Source organism: Centrocercus urophasianus, unplaced genomic scaffold (assembly GCF_019232065.1).
Source record: "Centrocercus urophasianus isolate 14NV4802_14NV808 unplaced genomic scaffold, USGS_Curo_1.0 seq_14, whole genome shotgun sequence".
Classification (NCBI taxonomy): domain Eukaryota; kingdom Metazoa; phylum Chordata; class Aves; order Galliformes; family Phasianidae; genus Centrocercus; species Centrocercus urophasianus.
In genome coordinates, this window is record NW_024884586.1 from 15,020,354 (window position 1) to 15,042,117 (window position 21,764).

At 37.5% G+C, this 21,764-nt stretch overlaps 1 protein-coding gene across 2 annotated transcripts in view; it reads left to right on the plus strand.

Moving 5' to 3' along the window:
- The window catches only part of EXT2 (exostosin glycosyltransferase 2), a 72,650-nt gene that overhangs the window by 41,472 nt on the left and 9,414 nt on the right, over positions 1-21,764 (plus strand). For both annotated transcript variants that reach the window (XM_042814504.1, XM_042814503.1), the window contains exons 9-12: positions 1,897-2,086; positions 13,555-13,721; positions 20,497-20,640; positions 21,183-21,311. In XM_042814504.1, the coding sequence (XP_042670438.1) occupies positions 1,897-2,086; positions 13,555-13,721; positions 20,497-20,640; positions 21,183-21,311 (630 nt within the window). The remainder of the gene's footprint in view (positions 1-1,896; positions 2,087-13,554; positions 13,722-20,496; positions 20,641-21,182; positions 21,312-21,764) is intronic.

Genomic DNA, 21,764 nt, shown 5'->3' on the forward strand with positions numbered 1-21,764 from the left:
CTCTATTGGCATTGTGATTGTGACTTGCTGTAGGAACTTTTGAAACTGGAATAAAATCAGACACGTAGCCCACTTATATAACTGGCATGCAAAATTTGTCTCAGCATGTATCCGCTGTTAAAACAATGATTATGTATATTCTGAGTTACTGAATGTAGTACTCTGCTATCATAGGTAGCCACGTCCCTTTCGTGAACTGAAGTTGAATATATTTGTTACTATTTCTATTACATCTGTGGGCTAAAAACTGCATTTTTTCCATTAGGAACCTCAGCAACACTGTATACCAAATACTACTTGCACGAGACATGATAAAGGGCGTCTGCAGCTGAGGACTAATCTGTCTTTCCAGCTGTTTTGAGAAGTTTAGTAATTGATATTACTCCTACTGACAGATTCTTGCCTGGAACATGTCCTTAGACCATCATAGATAAAACAGTGTGCTAATATTTGTGCTTAAAGTAAAATTGCTTTTCTATCTCATGTATTTATCCTCCCTTCCATGCTGATGTGTATGTAGAAGTAAACAGTATTCACATTGTATTTTTTTTTCCTTTGTTAAAGTGGTCAAAAATGCTATGATCTGTTTGAGCAAAATAGGCTCAGTTCTCCCTGTCCTCGTAGTTAGAAAACATTCTAGTTAGAAATGTCTTACTACTGAGCATGAGGAGGGTGACTATAGAGCATGTGAAGAAAAGTAGCCCAAAGACAAAATCAGAACACAGAAAATTGCAATATTTATTGATTTGTTACAAATTAAAAAAAAAAAAACAACAAAAAACAAGAACTTGTTTTCCTCCTAACAAAAGCAGACTTATGAGTTTAGCTGGAGATCCTCACAAGGTTTCTGTAACCTGCAGGCAGTTACTGGCTGCTTATGAGTGTTCATAGTTTTTACAGGCTGGCGTTCAGAACTTCCCTGCAAAACAGCATTGCTCAGTTTCTGCTTTCCCAACTCTGCTTTTCACCTCATCCCAAAGGGTCTTATTTTTCCCTTTGCTTCTCTCTCTGACCCTTGGTATCTGCTTGGAACGTCAGCTGGAATGGAAAAGTTGAGACTAGAACACCGACGCTTTCATTCCTGTTGAGCAGTCCCTTCACTGCTTCCTCCCCTGCGTTGTTGGTTCCAAATGAGGTTGGCACACGCAGTGAGAATTTCACTGTCTTGTCTCTTGCCAGTTGAGCTGGCTTCCTTATGCTGGCAGTGTATTGAAATAAGACCTTTAAAGTCTTAAGAGGGATGCCCTAGTTAAAATTCAGGAAGGGTAAATAACTCTCTGAAATTCATCTTTGTATCTCATGCTTTTTCTTTTTTTTTTTTTTTTTTTAAGCAGAATAGGTTTTCTCACCCCATTTAACAAACCAAATTTTGTGGGAGCTAGTACATTATTCTTCCTAGTGTCTGCTTTGGTGGTTTTTTTTCCTTGATTCCCATTTTATGTGTTTTGCTGGTTGTTTTTTTTTTGTTGTTGTTGTTTGTTTTTGCTTCTGAAGCTGTATGGCTGATTAGGTTTCTATTTGCTTAATGAGTTCTGACTGTAAATATAAGTGTTTGAAATAGTGAGTAGTAAATGAGAATTGATTCTTGGTGTCTGAGTTCAAAATTTACCATAGTTTTCTTTCTCTGTAAATTCTGTCTGTCTCTTCCACTTGATTTTTCCCTAAAACCACTCCTGTATGCAATTTTGCCTGTAGGCAAAAATGAAAATTGAATTAACAGAGAAGCTGGAATGAAAGTTTTGAGAAATTGCTGAAGTTCACTTCTGCTGAAATTAGAGAATTATTCTGTCTACTCTGAGCCTACTTCACCTCTGATGCTTGAATGCTGACTATGTGAATTACTCCCTGCTGTAATACTTGTTTTTATTTGAATTATTTTATTGTTTTCCTTCACAGAAATGGAGCAGTGTGAGCAATCCACTCTTCCTTCCATTGATTCCACCACAGTCCCAAGGATTCACAGCAATTGTTCTGACTTATGACAGGGTGGAGAGTCTTTTCCGAGTCATCACCGAGGTGTCCAAAGTGCCCAGCCTGTCCAAGTTGCTCGTTGTCTGGAACAACCAGAACAAGAATCCACCTGAAGGTAAGACTTGGTCTAGGTGTAGTGGAGGAGGGTGAAACTGGGAGTAACATGCCTTCAAAAACTGTTCTGTAGTTACTTTCAAAACAGTAAACCGAGATTTTTGTGGCGACGCTTTTGAAAGTGAAATGAGAAGGGCCAAAGTAGATGAAAAAAAACCTTCCAGTTGTTCTACTGCCAGCTTAATGTCAAAGGTAACATGAAGTAGTTGCAGAGACATTGGCTTCCTTACCTTTGTTTTGGAGAGAGGTAAAGAGAAACCATCTTTGTTTTGTCAATGCTTGATTTTATTTCTCTGTAGAAAGACATATGGGCCTTGATTAAAATGTTTTTGTTTCCAACACGTATGATACTGTGTTTCTCTTTGCACAACAGAATCTGATGGAAGCTGCAGGATCCCTCCAACTTTGAAATTCGTGTTTATTTTAAAATAAAATAAAGTTTATTTTAAAATAAACAAAAGGGTACATTCACAGACCTTTATTTTGTGCTCATTGCTATGTAGGGTGACATTCACAGAATCACAGAATCGTAGAGGTTGGAAGGGACCTCCAGAGATCATGGAGTCCAACCCCCCTGCCAAAGCAGGTTCCCTACACCAGGTCACACAAGTAGGCATCCAGGCAGGTCTTGAACATCTCCAGAGAAGGAGACTCCACAACCCCCCTGGGCAGCCTGTTCCAGTGCTCCGTCACCTCACAGTAAAGAAGTTCTCACACACATTTGTGCAGAACTTCCTACGCTGCAGTTTTTGGCCATTTCCCCTTGTCCTGTCTCCACACACTGCTGAAAACATTCCGGCCTTGCCACTGTGCCCCCACACCTTAGATATTTATAGACCTGGATTGGGTCCCCTCTCAGTCTCAAGGGGAGACTGGTCATAGGGGAGATGCTCCAGGCCCTTCACCATCTTCATAAGTTCTAAACATTGGTACTAAAGACATGAGCATTATTTTGGGCAGTTAGTCTTCTTTTCTCATTCTTAATGAAAGCCTGTATCTACAGTACTTGTAAATGAGTTTGTTTCTTGTATGTCATAGCTATGAATTGGTCATTCTCATCTGAAAATGTAGGTGATATTTTTCTGGGAGAATAAATGCCTTCTTCTAGGAATGTGTGTTCAAAAATGCTAACTTTGGTGGTGCAGAACTTTGTGTATTCGTCTGTCTTCTGGAGCAAATGAAGTCTGTTAGGACTCCTTGCTTTGTAACTGTATTTGCAGAAGCTTCAGCTGCTGCAGTTTTCCACTCTTTAGAGTTAGGTATTTGGCACAGTGGTAAGATGCAGTGCAAAAATTAATCCCTGACCACTTGTCTCAATCTGCCATGCTCTGACAGCTTCTCTGGAGCCAAGCTATTGCAACCCTCCACTTGGCTCATTTGCCATTTTGGCATCTTGTTGCAGTTCAAAGCAAGTAGCTTTATTGTTTGCTTTGAAAAGCATTCTGTAATACTGCTGTTCTAAACATCTCAGAATTTAGTGGTTTATAAAATGCTTTGCAAACTTTTGAAGTGAGAAGTGCTGCATATAAATTGATGCTGGAATTTTTGCAGTTATAAGTTTTTCTCTGAAAGTTGAAATGCTTAATGTTACACTCGTTCAGTTATGTAAGCTGTGAGCGAACATCTACTGAGTGCAGGTGGATTTGACCCAAATGGATTGTTTCCATGTTTTGCTTTGAGTGAAAAGGAAAGTAGAAGAATAGGAGAGTTGAAACAAACGTTGGCAAGATCTTTTCTGTTAAATCATTCGTATTAATCTTGAACTTAGAAATTCTTGAGAATTGAAGTGTTTAATTTTTTCTATCTTTATTATTATGAAGTCTAATAGCTTCAGAAAAAACTGCTGTTGCCTCTAAGCATAAACTTGCAATTGAATGCCCAGGAAGTTGTGCCCTTATGTTAGACTAAGCATTGCATCGAAGTAAATAACCATTTGTTTCCAGTGCTCTTTGTCTCCTTATTGCTGTTATAACAATTATTATCTTGGGCTATGGCTGAGGAGAGGTCAGTTTGATTAAATTAACTTGTTTCATTTCAGATCCATGCAGGGCATTCCACTTGGCTCTTCAGCCAGTCTTTCCTTCAGTCTGTCTATTAGTGATTCTAATCCGTGGACTTCAAAGCTTCTGCTGTTTATAGCCTGTTAAAGCCAGGAAGTTTCTGATGGATTAAGGCAAGGAATGAGTTTGAAGTTTGTAATGTGCACCACTGTCACTGATAAAGTCTAGTTTATTACCCTACAGTAGTATCTGCGCTTTTTGGGCCATTTTCTTTTAATTGATTATGGTAAAGCTGAGGTGCTTAACCTCCTCAAGCACCCAGAGCTGTATTTCCTGATCATTTACATATACAGGACATTTCTGTACAGAAGCAAGTCTTGGCTTTTGGCACTGCAACACTTTGTGATTTGTTTTTGTTCCAAGTGTACAAGAGGGAGGGCTGAGTGGACAGCATCAAGGTTGTCTTTAGCACTGATTATAGACAGTGAATTGTGAATTGGATTTGAATCTCTTGAAACGGAACTGGCACAGTCTGCACAAATATGACATGGGCTGCTCCTTCGCCTTGTCATCACAGGAATAGTATTATAATTGAAAATGACACCAGTTACACTTGATATTTTTATCAGACCAAGTATGTGTTGTAAACAGAGAGAATCTGTCTCTGGGAATTGAGATTTTCAAACACCTGCAAATTCTAGAATTCATGTTGGTATTTAATTTTTAAACAATGAATACTTATGTGCTTGTAACAATGCCTTTATGTAAGCAAAATTCAGTGAATACAGAACTTAAGAAGAGAATTAAAACGTTGTGCGAAATTTAAGAAGCTACTCCCCTCAAGAAATGGATAATTCCATAAAGACTGAAATCTTCTTTGCTTCTCTTCAATATTTAGTAATTTTTGAGTTAGGAGGTACATTTGTCAGTAAAGCAGGAGTGTGGGGTCCACATAAAGCATATGCTTTTCAGATCTAATTGTGGCAGGGGCTAATGCAGCTCTGATATGGCTGACAAACTGGCAAACTCTTTTTCACATTGCCTGATGTAAGTAACAGGTCAACTGATAAATTGAATACTTGACTGGAAAATTTCACCCAAATAAAATACAAAATTCTAAGTTGGAGATAAAGTGTGTACATATGTATACATGTATACACACATACATGCACAAGCAATTAAAGAGTGATTTTCCCCTTGTCCTATGAATTTGTGATGATGACTCCTAAGTTGAAATGTTTAAGAGCTTCATGTGCAAGTCTGAGCACAACAACTATACATTTCTTTTATAATTAACGAGAAAAAAAAAAGCACCTCCATCTAGTCTGCATGACATTTATTTTACAATGAAATAAAGCATCCTTGCAGAAGTACCCTTTTGTTTTCACTGAGTCTGAAGGAAATTTAAGGAAATTTAAGTACAAACTTGAATGACTGGTCTTAGCCACTTAGCTGTCTGCTCTAAATCCAGTTTGTTTTTCCATGTGGAAAAACACCTGAATGCAATGAGGAACACATATCTTGTCTCTCAAGATTTTTGAGACATAAGTTAGTGAGCACTGAATAACAGTGCTTCAATTAATTTTCCTAAGCAGATAGTTCTTAAGGCTTGGACACTGACCAGACACACATGCTCTACCTGCTCAGTGGGAGAAACTCTTTTTTTTACTGTGCCTCAGTTTCCGTGGCTGTAAAATGAATACAGCAATATTGTTTTCCATACAACACTGAGATCCGTAGTTTAAAACTGCTGTGTAAGTAGCATTATTCATGGCATTATTATTAAGAAGATGCTGAAATCTGTAATTGTAATCTACTTTTACATCAAAATCAAGAAGTAGAGGGAACTGCTGAAAGCAGGAAGATTTTCGTCTGAAAACCTTTAGGGCATTAATAAAAATCTATTTTAACTGCTTATTCCCATTTTGCAGCTTTAGAAACTGAGGTCACAGAGGTGAAATCTTCACCATCACTCAACTCAAGAGCAATGAAGAGATTCTGGAAGGTCTTGTGATTAAGTCTTTCTTTTGCTTGGTAGAAAGCACTCCCTTCCCCTGCTTTCTATCTGAGAGAAATGTGTAGACATGGATGTGAATGAAGAGGTGGAAGCTTTACTGTATATTTTGAGGTAATTGCTGAATGTGTACACCAAAATAGGACCACTGTGCTATGGGTGAGACTGGAAATCAAGGGTCTAATTTTATGTTTGGACTCAAAATATGAGCAATATCTTAGGAGAAGAAAAAAGCTTCAGCAGATGCAAGTATGAGCAATGCAGGAGTCTTGTGGAGGCATCTCAAATTTTTCGCAGAGCCAGCAGTAAAAATGTTGGATCTTATGTGTGAAACAGCAGAGAGGAAGTATCGCATATGATAATAATTTTAATCCAGAATTTTAGTGCTTTAGGGAATAAATTTGCTAATCTTAAGTGTTTTCTGAATGTGGGGGGATGTGATCTCTGTTCTGTGTCTTTGGCTCAGTTTTGTATATATACTCACCCATATGGGTTGTATAAGAAGTCTGTTAACCCAGCCATAACATCCCATGACTCCATGTATGATATTAATAAAAAAAAAAAGCTTTGAAATACTATAGGAAAAAATGATTTTCTCTCACTCACTCTGCATCCAATATAATAAACATTGTGGTCCAAGTGTCTGCTGCTGGGAATATTTGTGTAGACAGGATGTTTTTTTATTTTCTCAATTCAGCCAAATACTTTTGCCCTTTCATTTGAATTTGTCTAAATTACTAGTTCTGATGTTCAAAAAAATAGTCTGTGATAGTAATTTCCACTAACATTTCATCGTGTGTTTCACGTTTCATACAGTTGAAGAAATCATCTTGTCTACCACATAAATGGTATATAAATGCATTACACTTCATAAATGCACAGTAAGCCAGAAATCATGTCCTACAGTTTGATTCGTTATTAGATTCATTTTTATCAAAATAAAAAGTATGTTTTAAAGAATGTGTATTTTCTGCATAGTTCTATAAGCACAGTTTCCTGGACCTAAGTTGTTGATAAACTCAGAATAAGGTATAGACTGTGTATTACCACAGTAACCATGTCTTTCTTTTGGTTTGATAGTATTAATAGACAACACTGATATAAACCACTGGGGATAAAGATCCTGGTGGCCCTATAGATCACTGTATCTTAAGGGAAAAAAAAAAAAAAGAAGAAGCCTTAAATGGCAGCTCTTATCCTACTGTGCCTTTAATGCTGGGCACTGGTAGGAATATTCTATTGAATTTCTTTTTAGGCTTTAAATTAACTTGTCTTCTTCACAGTGTACTTTATGCCATTTTCTTTGATTAGCTAGATAATGAATTGAGGACTGTTCTAGTCTTCTATGAATCGTTATAAGGTTTTTTTGTTTGTTTGTTTGTTTGTTTTTCTGAAAGAAATCCAGAAATTTAGTTTTAACAAAACCAGAGCAGAGGCTCTCAGTAATGTCCCAGAAACCAATAATCTGTTCCTTGTATATGAGAGGAATTCTGCACATTACTGTAGACCAACACAGCAACAGAGATGTTGGTAGGAAGCAACTTTTTTTAGGAGGTTTATTGTAAGTCTAAGCAGTTGAACTACCTGAACAGACTTTCAGTAAGCCATTGCTGAAGGAATGCTGGTAGTTAATAGTTGTAACATGCTGCTAATTCTGACCATTTTTTTGAAACTTCAGATACCAGCTAAGTTCTGTCCTTAAGTCCAGGCTGGAAAACATTCTTCATTAGGCTTTCTTCATCTGCTTCAAGTGATTGAATTCTCACAGACTACTGTAGGCCAATTAGAATGATTATCAACTGAAAGATCTTGTGAATGATCAGATTTAAGAGTTGAGCATCTGAGCAATTACAGATACATACAAAGAAGCATGTTTAGAGATGTTTTCTGACAGCTTTTTTATTGATCTTTGTCTACTTTGCACAACTACTTGAAAGGTTTTTCCTTTTTGCAGTTCCCAGAGGACTACTTAGGAGTTGGGGGAAATCTGAGCTGTGTATGAACTAATACTCTGGTGCCATGTAATCTGCAGTCATGAGATTCTCCTGGCTGTTCTTACTGAGAAAATAAAACAGAGCATGTTTGCATGAACATGTTTATATGAGTGCCTTTATGCAAGTCATCAAAATGCCATTGTTTTACCCAATAAGTTCTTCTTTTTAAATTTCAGTTTGTCAAATTGCTCTTACTATTGACAAGTGTTGAATTTTCTACTTTGAGCTTTACTTTGAGCTTTTTACTTAGTGCTTTTTACTGTGTTCTATTTCCAGCTCCTCCTTACTATCCCTATCTGCTCCTTCCAACTGGAAATGCAATAGACCGTCTTCATTTAAATATTGCTTGCTATTTTTGAATGTGAGTGTCCCAAAAATATTATTTAACTCTTTACAATAGCTGACTCTTGTTCCCTAGGTTGAACGTTGGAAATTGAAATTAGATAGTCCCTAAAAATTAGAGCAAGTAATTTCCTATGCAGACAGTCTTTTTTTTTTTTTTTTTTTTTTTTTTTTCCCCTCTGGATAAGATAGAAAATAACACATGTACTGCTAAAAGACTTACCAGTTTCTCAAAAGTGAGGAATCACTAAATGATGCTGTTGCCATCACTCTTTGAAAAGAGGTAATACTTCTAGATGGAAAAATCACTGTCTGTTATCTTTTTTATGATCTCTCTCTCCTATATATTATTTAACAGTTCCTTCTGAGCTGAGAAACAGGTCTGGTTTTGAGAACAGTAATTCATTATTACATATTTTGCAAGCCTGTGTACATTTTCGTTACAGACATCTGATGGCAAGATGGTAAACGTGGAGAGATATGGAAAAGGAAACTTCTTAGGGGGAGAGAAAATTGACTCTCATAACTGTCATCCCTTCTATTTGCTGTGTCTTTCCTGTAATTGAAAATTGTAGAAAAATGTGTATTTGGGGGATTTTTAAATTATCATTTTAATTTATTTATTGTTGCTCTTCATTATTAACTGAGTGTTTTAAACAGGAGCATAATTACAGCACTTCTTTCTTGGAGCAGTGGAGGTAAACACTGACTTTAATCCTGTAGTTTGTGGAAATCATCTTGAAATCATGCTTGAAAAATTTGCTGTGAGATGCGGAGTTACAGGACTTCATGGCAGAACTGTGGGCTGGCCAGAACTGCAGTCATGTTGCTAGGGATTGTAAACCTATTAGAAGTGGAAGCTGCATTTGGAAAAATGTGGAAAGAGCTGATTTTGTTTTCTGAAGACCACATGCTGTTTTCTGTGGTAGCTTCTGCAGTCAGTAGATCAGTAGTCTTGAATAGTGCAAACTGCCAAGAATGCCCGGAGTCTCGTTGCCAAAGAGCAAGTGTGAGTATTATTTGAACACTAGTCTGTCATAATTATTTCAGTGTGATACACAACAGGAGGTGCCTGTCGTTCTTTTCAGTCTCCACGTACAGATAAACTTTGTATACTCCAGGGAGCTCTATTTTAATGTTTTACCTCTGTCTTCTGCTGTATTCACAGAAAGCCCTCGCTAAATTTAAAAGAGGTAAGAGTATTTCCTGGTGCAAACTTGCATTTTTACTTCTGTATGCTTTAAGGTCCTCATATCATCTTGTAATGTGTCGTCTGCCTTTTCCATCACTTCTCATCTTGGGCTTCTTTTGTCTTTGCCGTACTCTGTTAAGTGATACTGCGCCCACTTACAATAAGAATTAAAGCATAGACTTTTACTTAGGTTGTAATTAAAGCCTACTAAAATGAGGATTTCTCCCATATGTGTTTTGCTAGAGCTCAGGTTTCTCAGGATGCTGCCTTTCCAAGCAGGATCTCAAAGTTAAAAGTGTGGTGTCAGACCCTGCCTCAGACTTCTTATGCCTCATTTCTCCCTTGTGTACAAAGGAGAATTACTCTCATCTTTTGTTGTCTTTTAAGAGAATTATAGACAATTTTAACCTTCCTGATAAATTCGGAAACTTTGGCTTTTGAAGAAACTGTTGTCTTTTTATTGATTACATACTTACATTGGAGTTCCTGTAGCAGTGCTAATTTTGAACTAGAAATACTTTGTATCTCTGAGTGAAGCCTGCTATCCTTTGTAATGATACTTCTTCGGGTACTCAGGATAGTGGCAGCCCAAGTTATTTTGTGTCTTGACATCTCCCATATGCATCCAGCTCTGTACAACATTTAGTATCTGATCAGCCTCTAGGCAGCAAGTAGTTTTGACCCTTTCTTTCTTTTGCATACTGCAGGGTAATTGATACCTTAATGTATTCCTCGGAGTTGCTCCAAAATGCTGGTATTTTCTGTTCATTTCAGTTCAAATTTGAGCACTTTGTATTATGTTTCTCAAAGCACAACTGTTGTAGAGTAACTTACCTCATTTTGAGAATTGGTCATTTTGAGAGGCTTTCCAAGACCTTGATAAATCATGTGGATTTAACAGGATTTGCTGACATCTGAGATGTGTGCCAATTACAGTTATATTACACCTTTACCTTCTTCTTTTTTTTTCTTCTTCTTTTGCCATATTTTTATGCACATGCCATAACTGTTAGTAAGTCATCAAGCAGCTGATTTCCCAAAGAGCTTAAAGTTTAAAGTGTTGTTGCTTGCTTGATATTCTGAATTATTGTTTCCCATTCTTACTGGCTTTTTGGTTTTAATTTTTGTTTCACAGTGTTCCTGCACTGAAATAAGATTTTTGTTGCAGTTTGGTTGTCATTTTTTTTTTTCTTCGTATGTGTAGAAAGCACAAGAGGAAGAAAACAATCCCAAATAAAAAATTAATTAGCATTTATAAATGAGAAACATTTTTGGTATTTATAAATAAATATGTACATATGTATGCATGGTTATAACAGCTCTGATTGCTCCTGAAAAGTTGGCAGGGGAATCTCTTGGGGATCTCACAAGCTACTTAAAATTCTTCTGTATCAATACACACTTGATAATTGGATAATTACTAGCAATTAGCCTAAGGTCTTTAAGTAGCTTGCAAATGTTAAACAGTCTACTGAGTTTGAGGTGTGATGTATGTCTTTGTAAGGCACTTGTAACTGTCTAGCAGATCTGTCAGCTTGCATTTTGTATGGCAAGCCAGTAAGAAAGCAATGTTCTGTTTCTGCTAGAGGAAAAATACACGAGTAAAACTCAACAAGAGGCTACATGCATGTCAGGTAGAAGCCATGGTCTACATAACCACCCAGATAAAGGTAGATTTTATGGTCACTTTTTGAGTCTCACAGGAATAACCCCAGGATAAGAGACTGAATAAAAATATTGCCATTAAATATCAGTCGATTTCTTCTCTTTTCTTCTGGCCACCTGCACGGGCCAATCCTTCCTTCTAAAAAACAGCTCCGAAAAAAACTGACTTTTGAAGACTCTTGTTGTGGTTTGGAAGGAGGATTTTGTTTTCCTAGTCAAGCAGTTCTTGAAAGTCTTGAAGGAGCATGTAGCTCTGTGTTTTATTGAAGAGTATTGGGCAAGCAGTTATATCTGAGGGGTTTGCTGGCAGGAAGAGTGTGGACACTTTGCTCCTTGGTAGTTGTACGTGTTGGAATGAAGCAGCTCTTGTTCTTCTCCAGAAATGGCTGTCTGTCTGTCTTCCTGATGACAGTGGAAACAGGGCGAACCTTTTTGAGACACAGAACTGATTCTGGGTTGTTACGGAATTGGAAGTATCAGTTTGTAGCTCATTTATTTTTGGTGTTTCCTGTTTAATTCTTCAGATCATTCTTCTAAGAACTCTTACAGAAGCAGATTTGTTTTTGTTTTTTTAATTGCCCTCCACTCTTGCCCCAACATTTCTTACTATTTACCCATCTACACATACAAGAGCTACATCAGTCTATTTCCCCCTAGGATCACTCTGAGAACGCTGTCCATTCTGACTTCTTAATTCTTTTCAGTAGCTACTTTTAGAGGGGGGGGGAAGTTCCCTTTCTTTTTTTTTATTTAGTGTTGTGTTTTTTTTTTTTTTTTTTAATGATTTTTATTATTATTATTATTATTATTTTAAATATACCTAAGTTTACTAAGTGGTCCAGAGTACTCTGTATGACCTTACTGTACTCACTATTTTTCATGTCCCCAGTCCTTATATTTATTTCAGACCACTGATGAAAATTTCAGTCCTTGTGTCAGTTCTTGCAGACCCTACCTATATACATTTTGATTTGACACAGAGAGCAACTGACAAAATCTGTTAGTAGTTTCTTTGTAGTTCTTTTAATGTATTTTCTTTTTTTTCCTTCTCATATACCGTTCTGTCAGCCCCTCCATTTCATTAGCGAGAGAAACTCAAGCCTTCATCTGTCTCTTGTCTGCAGTAGTATCTTTCAAAATACTTAGGCTCCTCTTACCATACCCAAGCTCTCTTCCTTCAAACTCTTATTGAAATAAATATTCACTATGAGAGCAGGAAGAAATCAACGTATCACTCTTGTACTTGATGGCTGTCTATCTTTTTATTAAGCTACCATTTGATGAGCTGATGTTTTTGTGATGAATCAAACTGTAATAAAAACTCCTGTTATATTTTGTATTGGAAAATGATTATGAGTGCATTTAGAATTAATATTTTATATTCAGTTATTCTATTTTGTTGACTTTAGCTTGGTGCTTTATACTTAAGCTTCCAGTCATGCTTTTTTAGGAATAGAATATGATTATGAAATTTTTCAATGTATTTAATAGTTTGCAGAGACCATTAATGCAACCCTAAAAGTGATACATTTTGAAGATAGCAAGAAATGGAAATGTAACTCATTCTAGAGTGAATTTTATATTTACAGTTTCCTGTGACTAATTAAAACACCATTTGACTTGAGATTTTTAATCCCTCTGTACTCTAGTGCTATGTTCTACTTGTAAAGATGATGTCAGGCACAGTAAGACTCTTTATGCATTTGCTAACTTATTTGTATTTACTAGCTTATTTGTCACTGTCGCTTAGAACTTTGAAGATAAAAGAAATTACTCAAGTATACTCACACACACACGGATCTTCTCCTAAATTGTTAACAGTGATTAGCATTTTAGGTACATCTGGGTCGTTAATTATTAAAATAAAATTTAATTTTGTCAGTACTTGATTGTACTGACATTGCTTTTTGCATTCTCTATGAGTCTGGACTGCAGCCGGTGATTGTATACTGCTTCTTCAAATGGTTAAGTAGCTGCAGATGAGTAAAATGTTTTCTTGCTGTACATCCTAAATCAATATGGGGCATCACTGATTCTTGTTATGTAACTATCTCAGATTGCTGTCTGGGGCAAGCTATCCCTCAAACAGCTTAGTGCAGCTCTCTGCAGTGGACAAAAGAGACTTTTCTCTGTCTCTTGCCTTCATATATTTGCATTTTTGAGTTCAAAGTAGATCATAAAGAGAAACAAAGGTAGAAGTGCAGACCTGTTTAGAAGTAAGTTATCATATTGAATTATATTTCCTCTAATGCTTTTCTCTAGATTCCCTCTGGCCAAAGATTCGTGTTCCTCTGAAAGTTGTTAGGACTGCAGAAAACAAACTCAGTAACCGCTTCTTCCCCTACGATGAGATCGAAACAGAAGCAGTGTTGGCTATTGATGATGATATCATTATGCTAACCTCAGATGAGCTCCAATTTGGCTATGAGGTAAGAGAACTCTGTTTTTTTTTTCTTCTCTTACACTGTCCACTGCAACACGGTGTTTTTAAAGTGAAGGAAGGGTACTGCTGATTCAGTTTGTTGCATCTCAGTTTATTGTGGCATTTCAATGCTCTCTGACATGTTTTTACAGATTGCAATTACTTCATGGAAAACACTGCCCGCTAACAGAAAAATTTCAGTAATTGGCACAGTGAAACCAAGAGCTTCTAGAAAGCATTGCCTAATTTGTGTTGTGTAGATTTGTAATGGAAGTGGTCTGGAAACTGGGAATAGGATTCATTTAGTCAATTTCAAGAAGTTTCCTGATATGATGACTTTAGTGCTGTGTAGCTTAATATTTCAGATATTTCAGAGGAGATTTAGCAGGGATTACAAGGGTTGAAGTTCCATACCTTTGGACTCTGCCTTGCTGGCTGCTGTGATGTAGTCTCTTAAAATAAATTATTTGTTCGCTTGTCCCATTATCAAGCTGTTAACATTCATACACCTTAAAACAAAAATAACTGCTTTTCATCGGCCTCTTTACTGTAAAGCAGCATTTTCTGTGTTGGTAGGGGTACATTTCCATCACATTGATAGACAGGACAATTTTGAGAGATTAAGTGTTGGGAACAGAGGATGTCTCTTGGGGACATGCCGAAGTAAGGTAGAGTGCTGTGAAAAGAAGAAGTGAAGAATGTCAAGGAGATACATGTATCATATGCTTGAAATGGCAAAGCTTCAACAGCTGCTGTTGTAATGAGGATGTCAGCAAAGAGAAGGTTTCTCCAAATACCCATAGCAGTATGAATAGGTGAAAGTCTTCATAGACACGTTTTAGTTGTTCATCCAAAAGTACACTTGTTGAAAGCCACTCAGTTAATTTCCTTGCAAAACTCTGACTCAAATGAATTTTGTCTTCAATTTCTGAGTATATAACACAGTCCATAATACAACATGACTGTCCTGTACATGTGTAAGACAAACATGCTCTGTGAATAAATCATAAACTTTACGGAATGTAAGTTATGCTTAAGAATATTTCACACCTGTATCTGCAGTATCAAGAGCAAAACAACACTTAGCTTTGTATATGAGAGCTAGAACATAAAACAATTACCTAAGTTGAGTGTAATAATGGAAACTACTATTCAGAAGGGCAGAAAGCAAATGAAATGTGATAGTTGTATCATTTCTAATACTCAAATGGATTTGTTAACAAAAGAAGATATTTTTTCAGAAATGATGGAAGTATTCAATGTGAATATTTATGTGGTAAGATGCTTCTCACTGTCAAGTCAAAGAGCCTTAGCAAGCAACAAGTTTCTGGACTCAGGAAGTTATGTGTGGTAACGCAGGTATGTTGATACCATAACAAAGATGTTAGGAACAGGAGGCAGAGGTTTAATCTATTGTGTGTCTCAAGAAAGGAAATACTTCCCTTGCCGGGTTAATAGTAATGAGTTAGTGCATGGAGTGTGAAAGATAGAGTGAAGGGAAGACAACTGAGTTGAGGCTTTTTTGCGGCAACATATGCCTCTTCTGTCTACTCTGGTCACACCACAGAACATTTTAAGCACTGCATTACAGCAGCAAAGCAATGAAGTGTTGGCAGTTCTGCAAGCCACTTTACTTTTGTCCATTTGGTGCTTCTAACTACTACTTTGAGGGTGAACTGGTGTGATAAAAAAAAATAATAAAATCATAACGTGCATGCTGTATGAATTCTGGCTCCATTTCCAGTTTGATTTTCCTAGAGCTGGCTCGAAGTAAATAAGAATAAACCTAAGCAACAATGTAAGTAGTTACAAATGAATCTCTACTACTGGCAAAACAGGTTTGGAGGGCTTTGAAGCAGAATTTTCAACTGCACCACTGCAGCTGAGTTACAGTTGTGTCAGCCAGAAGTAATGAATTAGTACTGTGATGCTCAGGTGTCTGAAACATTAATTAGAACATCCTCTAATGAGAATATCTGTAACTTCGTATATGTTGAGTCTGGTGCCTTAAGCAGGAAAGTGTTACCCTCTTGCAAAAAGGTGAGGCAGAGAAAGTTGAAGTGAATTGCCCTGCGGCCAGTGTGGCAAGGTGACAGCTACGTCCCTGAACCTGACTGCTGGGCTGTGCTGGCTGATTTGTTGACCTTCTGTTGGCTTCAGGCTCTGCCTGAGCAACGGGCCTTGTGTTTGGTGTCTGCTTGGACAAGTAATTGCTTACACTGGCAGAATAAAAACTTTTTTATTATAAATCTTACTCCTTTTTAATTTTGAGAATTTATCCTAGTACACAGACACATAGATGGAAAATTGAAATGTCTTATTGATAGTCGAGACAAACCCATGGGAAGCTTAAACTCTTACATTTTGAGATTGCTTCCTCCCCCCTCCCCCGTAAAATAAATGAGTAAAAATGTCTTTGAATACAGAAGCACAGTGGATTATTTTATAAATATACAGTTTTCCTCTTAAGAAGGGTGAGTGATGTAGTTCCTACTCTCTGGCACAGAAATCGGGGGCTGAAGATTGATCTTTCCTGTCCCTGAGTGTCTGTGACTTGTTTGACAAGCCTGAGCTGGCTCCCAGATGTTTGAATTGTCCTCAGCCTGTGATAATTTATTTATCTGTTTATGTGTGTTACCAGAAAAGTATCTCTCAGACTCTTGACTCATTTGCAGGAGAATCCAGAGGGAACAGTAGCAGCATATAATGTTACTAGAAAGTTTTCTTTTAAAAGTTTTTCTGCTTCTGCTTTGGTTACAAGAAGGGTTGGAAACGTGACATTTTGTAATTTTCTCTTCTCCTCCTGACATCCTTAGACCTTACATTTAAACATATGGCCAAATCCTCTCTGTCACAGACTTGTCTGAATGTACAGGGCAAGCCTAAAAAAAACCAGAAGCTTTGATCTCGGTACACTTTCAGCCATAAAAAATTATAGTAACACTCAAAGTGTCAGACATTTTTTACTTGTTAAAAGTGAGCTATTATGGTACAGTGATTTATTGCAGAGCATAAATCTATTGGAGCAAGCAGAAAAATAGTCCCTGTGTGCTGCTGCATTAAAGTAGCATAAGAATACTCAGGACGTTCTGACTTATGAAAAAAGACTACTTCTGTACGTTACATAGTGAAATCACAGACATGGCTTGAGGCACTGGAAATAATCTGCTGGGGCTGGATCATTTTTCATAATTACCAATCTTTGTTTTTCACAGAGAGAGTATCAGAAAGCCAAGAAAAGGAGCAAGTATGTAAAATATCGTAATCCTAAAAAATTAAAGCAGAATTGTTGGCTGCTCCTAAAGTGTTTGGTGTTTGAATGAGAGACTGAGAGCATGCATTCTAGTATTCCCACCTCTGAGCCTCAGCTGGCCCCAGGGCAGATTGCTAGCATTTCTGTCAATCTGAAAAAGGGGATAATGGCTTCCAAGTACGAAGTTCATGAAGATATCTTATTAGGTAGTTACAAAGTTATTGTTCGGTATCCTTACGAAGTATTTTTATTAAAACAATATTAAAAAAAAAATAATCTAAATTGGGATTGTTGAGTGCATTTTCCTTGTAGAGAAAATAGTTTAGTGCATTACTACATTTCTGTTTTTTTGTGTTGTTATTGTTGGAAACTTTTTGCCTACTGTGAGTAGAATCATTGAATGGACCTCAAAGATCATCCAGTTCCAACCCCCTTCCACGGGAAAGTTTGCCAACCACTAAGTTAGGCTGCCTAGGGCTGCATCCAGCCTGGCCTAAAGCACCTCCAGGAATGGGGCACCCACAGCTCTCTGGGCAGCAGAGCCAGGGCCTCATAGCCCTCTGACTGAAAAATTTCCCCTGACATCTAACCTGGATCACCCCTCTTTTAGTTCAGAACTGTTCAGTGATCTTATCTGTCTCAGAGCTCAATTTTTCTTTAAATTGTGGAGGATAGCCAGTGTTCCATTCTTAAAGTGTTGCTGGGTAGCGTTGGAAACAGTGACTGTGTTCAGTTTATACAACTAGAAAATTTAAGAATTTCAATTAGTTTTTTTTTTTGTTATTGTTTGTTGTTTTTTTTTTTTTTAATCTGGGAGATGGTTCATCCAAAAATGTTTAATTTTGCTGTTGTCCAGCAGAGTCTTTGAATAGCTCTGTCTGCAAAGAAGTATACCTCCTCTTCACTTGGCAATATGTTCTTCCCTGGCTGTGTCCCTTAGCAGTATTAACTCAAGCCATCCTTCTTTAGCCTGTGAAAGCTAATAAGATCACTGTCTGCCATGGAATGTATTCCTAACAGACTGAAAATTTATAGGCAACCATCAAACAAGAAAATTAACTGCAAAAAAGGGAGTAGTATAAGAAAAATTACCACTTTTCCTATTCTGAAAGCTTTCTTATAAGCAGTAGCCGTACATAATAATTTTGGCACAAAACATTTGTATGGGTTTGGGCAGTGAGCTGGATGCAGCTATTTGGAGCCTTTCCCAGAGTTAGCTTTGAATGAGCCAGTGATGAGCATTAAGAAGAAGCCAAGCTTTTCCACTGACTTAGATAGCATTACTTTTAAAAGGAATCTTTGTTTAATACAACTAAGTTATTTTAAAGTGCATCAAACTGACAATTTTCAGAGGCCAGAGCTGGGGTAATGTGGAGCTTTATGGTGATAGAAAGGAATCTGTATTAGTAACATGCATTTTATCGGCTTTTATTTTATGTTGTTTGGACTCTTTGAGATGACACTGAGAGCTAAAACTGGAAAGAATATGAATCTGCTGTTGAGTGTTGTGAAGGCACTGAAGTCCCTTGGGGAGCAGTAGCTGAGTTTAATCTTTCCTTCAGCTGCATTTAATATGCGTGTCATTCCCTTTACGAGGATTCTTAGCCCGGTGTGGTACAGATCTGTAGTGTTCTGTCAAATTCTTTGCTGATCCTCAGTAGCTTTGGTGGTGGTGTCTTCTAACAGCTGTGAAATGAGGGTTTTAATAGTAAATCAATAATAATAAAACCAGCAAAATATAACCATTAAATTTTTAGACCTAGAGAGTAAGGAATAAAATCTCGAAAAAGAGAGTGGCTATACCTTTGTCTTTTTGCTCTTTGTTAGTGTCATGTCTTGTCACAATAGGTATCTCAATTCCTCACCGTCTTCTCTGGATTTCTTTTATATTATTGTTTCTTGGTTTATGATTAGTTGGTGACAACAATTCATAACAACATAACAATGTTTTTTGAGTTCCAGATCGTCTCTGCTTTTAAGAGCCATCTGTTGGATGGTTGTCCTATCTAAATACTGTCCCAGTACCTGTGCCCTAGAACTGTCCAGAAAGATTGATTTCTGGTTAAAGTACAAGACAGAGAATCAGAAGATCTGGTTCCCATTCTTGTTTCCCATGCAATTTTTTGGCAGGTTTCCTCATCTGTATGTTTGAAATAATAACCTCTCTCATCACGGGATTCTGAAGCTATATTAACTGACAGCAATAAAAATGTGTTGAGATGTGTAGATGAAAAGGTATATATTAATGCAGAAGCATAGAAACATAGATACAGAAGCAGTAAATTAATGCTGATTATTGTGTTGCTTTGACTGGATACGCTTGCACAGAGTCCTATACAATCCAGGCTTCTAGCTGAAACATACTGGCACATGGCAAGTGCCCTCAGTGAACTGTGCTGGCAAAGTTAGGTTTGCAGTATTGTGGAATTCCAGATGACGCTTTCTCTACCGCAAATTCAACTGTAGGGTTTCTTGGTGTTTTGTTCAGAGAAAAAAAAATTTGCATGTAAAGTGACTCTTGGGAATTGTTGTTGTTGATCTGGCATACTCACTGAAATTTGGATATGTGTTTGTTTACTTACGCATTACCAATCTGAAACAGAAACTCTTGTGGCTTAACACTGCGTGTTGAAGAGTCAAGACACCCATTTTTCCAACAAATCTAGAAGTTCTTTGGATCAAAATAAAGGACATGTTTTGAATAATTTGTCTACAAATAATGCAGATAAATATTGACTCTGCTATTGATTATTAAAAGGCATGCAGTGTATTTAGCAAGCAATCAGCATTCAGACTCCTCTTAGTAATCATAATCCTTTCTCTCTTTTTTCTTATGCAAAAATTATCCATTATTTAATGTGGCCAGAAGTGTAGAGAACTGAGGTTGCATTAATGATGCCCTTCTCCTTGTTCTTGTCTACTGTGTTTGATCCTGTAGTCAGCTTCAAAATAATGTATGAAGTGACAAGGATGGTATTTTGATTGTATCCAGCTGTTTGGAACAAGTCAAGGGCAAAGAGGCCCTCCATGTAGCAGTAGATCCATCCAAGCACCCATTAAAGAACACCAGAAATATTAAAACATAAGTTGATTTTAAGCCTATTCCTATTAAAGGAAGCAGGTTGGTTAGATCCAAAGCCAGCTGTGAAAGTAGTTAGACTGCAGCCGTATCTACTGATTTTAACATCAGAAGTTCCATTTTAGTCGTGCTTGGTTTTAATTAGTGTTAAAATCTTTTTGAATAATTGGTTGCATTTCTCTACAAGAAGAAAGTCATATGGCTTAGAGGTTGTTTGCTCTGAACTACAGCATCCCTGAAGTGCTGGGTCCTTCCAGAGCAAGCTCTGGGATTTTTGTACTTTTTCCAGTCATCTTCTGATTTCAAGAATTAGGACTTATGAGATTTGAAATGGTCTTTGCCCCATGGTACTGGCACCCTCCCAAAAGTAGACATTTTCATCTGGACATTCATATTTACTATGCAAGAAAATTTACTACAGTGTTCTTCTTCTCTTCTTGTTCTCTTTAGGTTTGGCGTGAGTTCCCAGATAGGTTGGTTGGATATCCAGGTCGACTGCATCTTTGGGACCATGAGATGAACAAATGGAAGTATGAATCTGAATGGACCAATGAAGTCTCAATGGTGCTCACTGGGGCAGCATTTTATCACAAGGTATCCGTAACGTGCAGCTCGTGGTATACAACATGAACCACTCCTTAACTGTATTCTGTGTCTTGTGGTGCCATAATAGTGTTCTGCATCAAACAGAAAACCAGTTGCCATCTTTTCCTAAGACTCCTACTCTTCCTGTGGAAACAACTGGTTTGTTTCTGTGGAAAAAAACAACTGTTACTTTCAGAAAGATACAGAAGAACTGTTGTTGGTTTGCCTGACCAGTAAGAACATAACATATTTTGCAATGAATGTAGCTTTGTAACTAGGAGTTTAAGGAAAGAAAACACACACACAACTGCCACCCCACAATTAATTGTACAGAAATCAGTGTGCTGCACAGGAATGGAATAATTATGAACCTAAAACATCCAAAAATGTTTCTCATCTGCTAGAGCAGTCCTTGGCTGAAGGCAGTATCACAGTTTGTCCATAATCCATCCTTAGCTGCCTGCTGTTTGAGAGACTGAAAGATTTAGTGTCTCATAGTTACTGCATCTGTATTTAAAATTATCTTCTCTCCTTTTCCATCTGTTCTGCAGTATTTCAACTATCTTTACACCTACAAAATGCCTGGAGATATCAAGAATTGGGTGGATGCCCATATGAACTGTGAAGATATTGCCATGAATTTCCTAGTGGCAAATGTCACTGGCAAATCAGTCATTAAGGTAAGACTTTTCCACAGTTTAACTCTACAAAGTTCAAAAACATGTACATATTCATGTAAATGAAGATCATGGAAGAAAATGCAGAAGATCCTCCTGGAAGCTATGCTAGATAAACAGAAGAGAGGAAGGTGATATGGGATAACCAGCATAGCTGCATCAAGGGTAGGTTCTGCCCGACCAAACTTAATGCTTTTTATGATGGTGTTAACTGTGTCAGTGGACAAGAGAGGAGCCTGAACTTCAGTAAGGCCTTTGGCATGGTCCTTCCTGGAATCCTCAGAGTTGAAGGAGTCCTCTAAAGGCCATCTAGTCCAACTCCTCTGCAGTGATCAGGGACACCGCAGCTAGATCAGGCTGCCCAGGGCCTTATCAGCCTCGCCTTGAAAGTCTCTGGGAATGGAGCATCAACGACATCACTAGGCAACCTGTTCCTGTGCCTCACCACCCTCACTG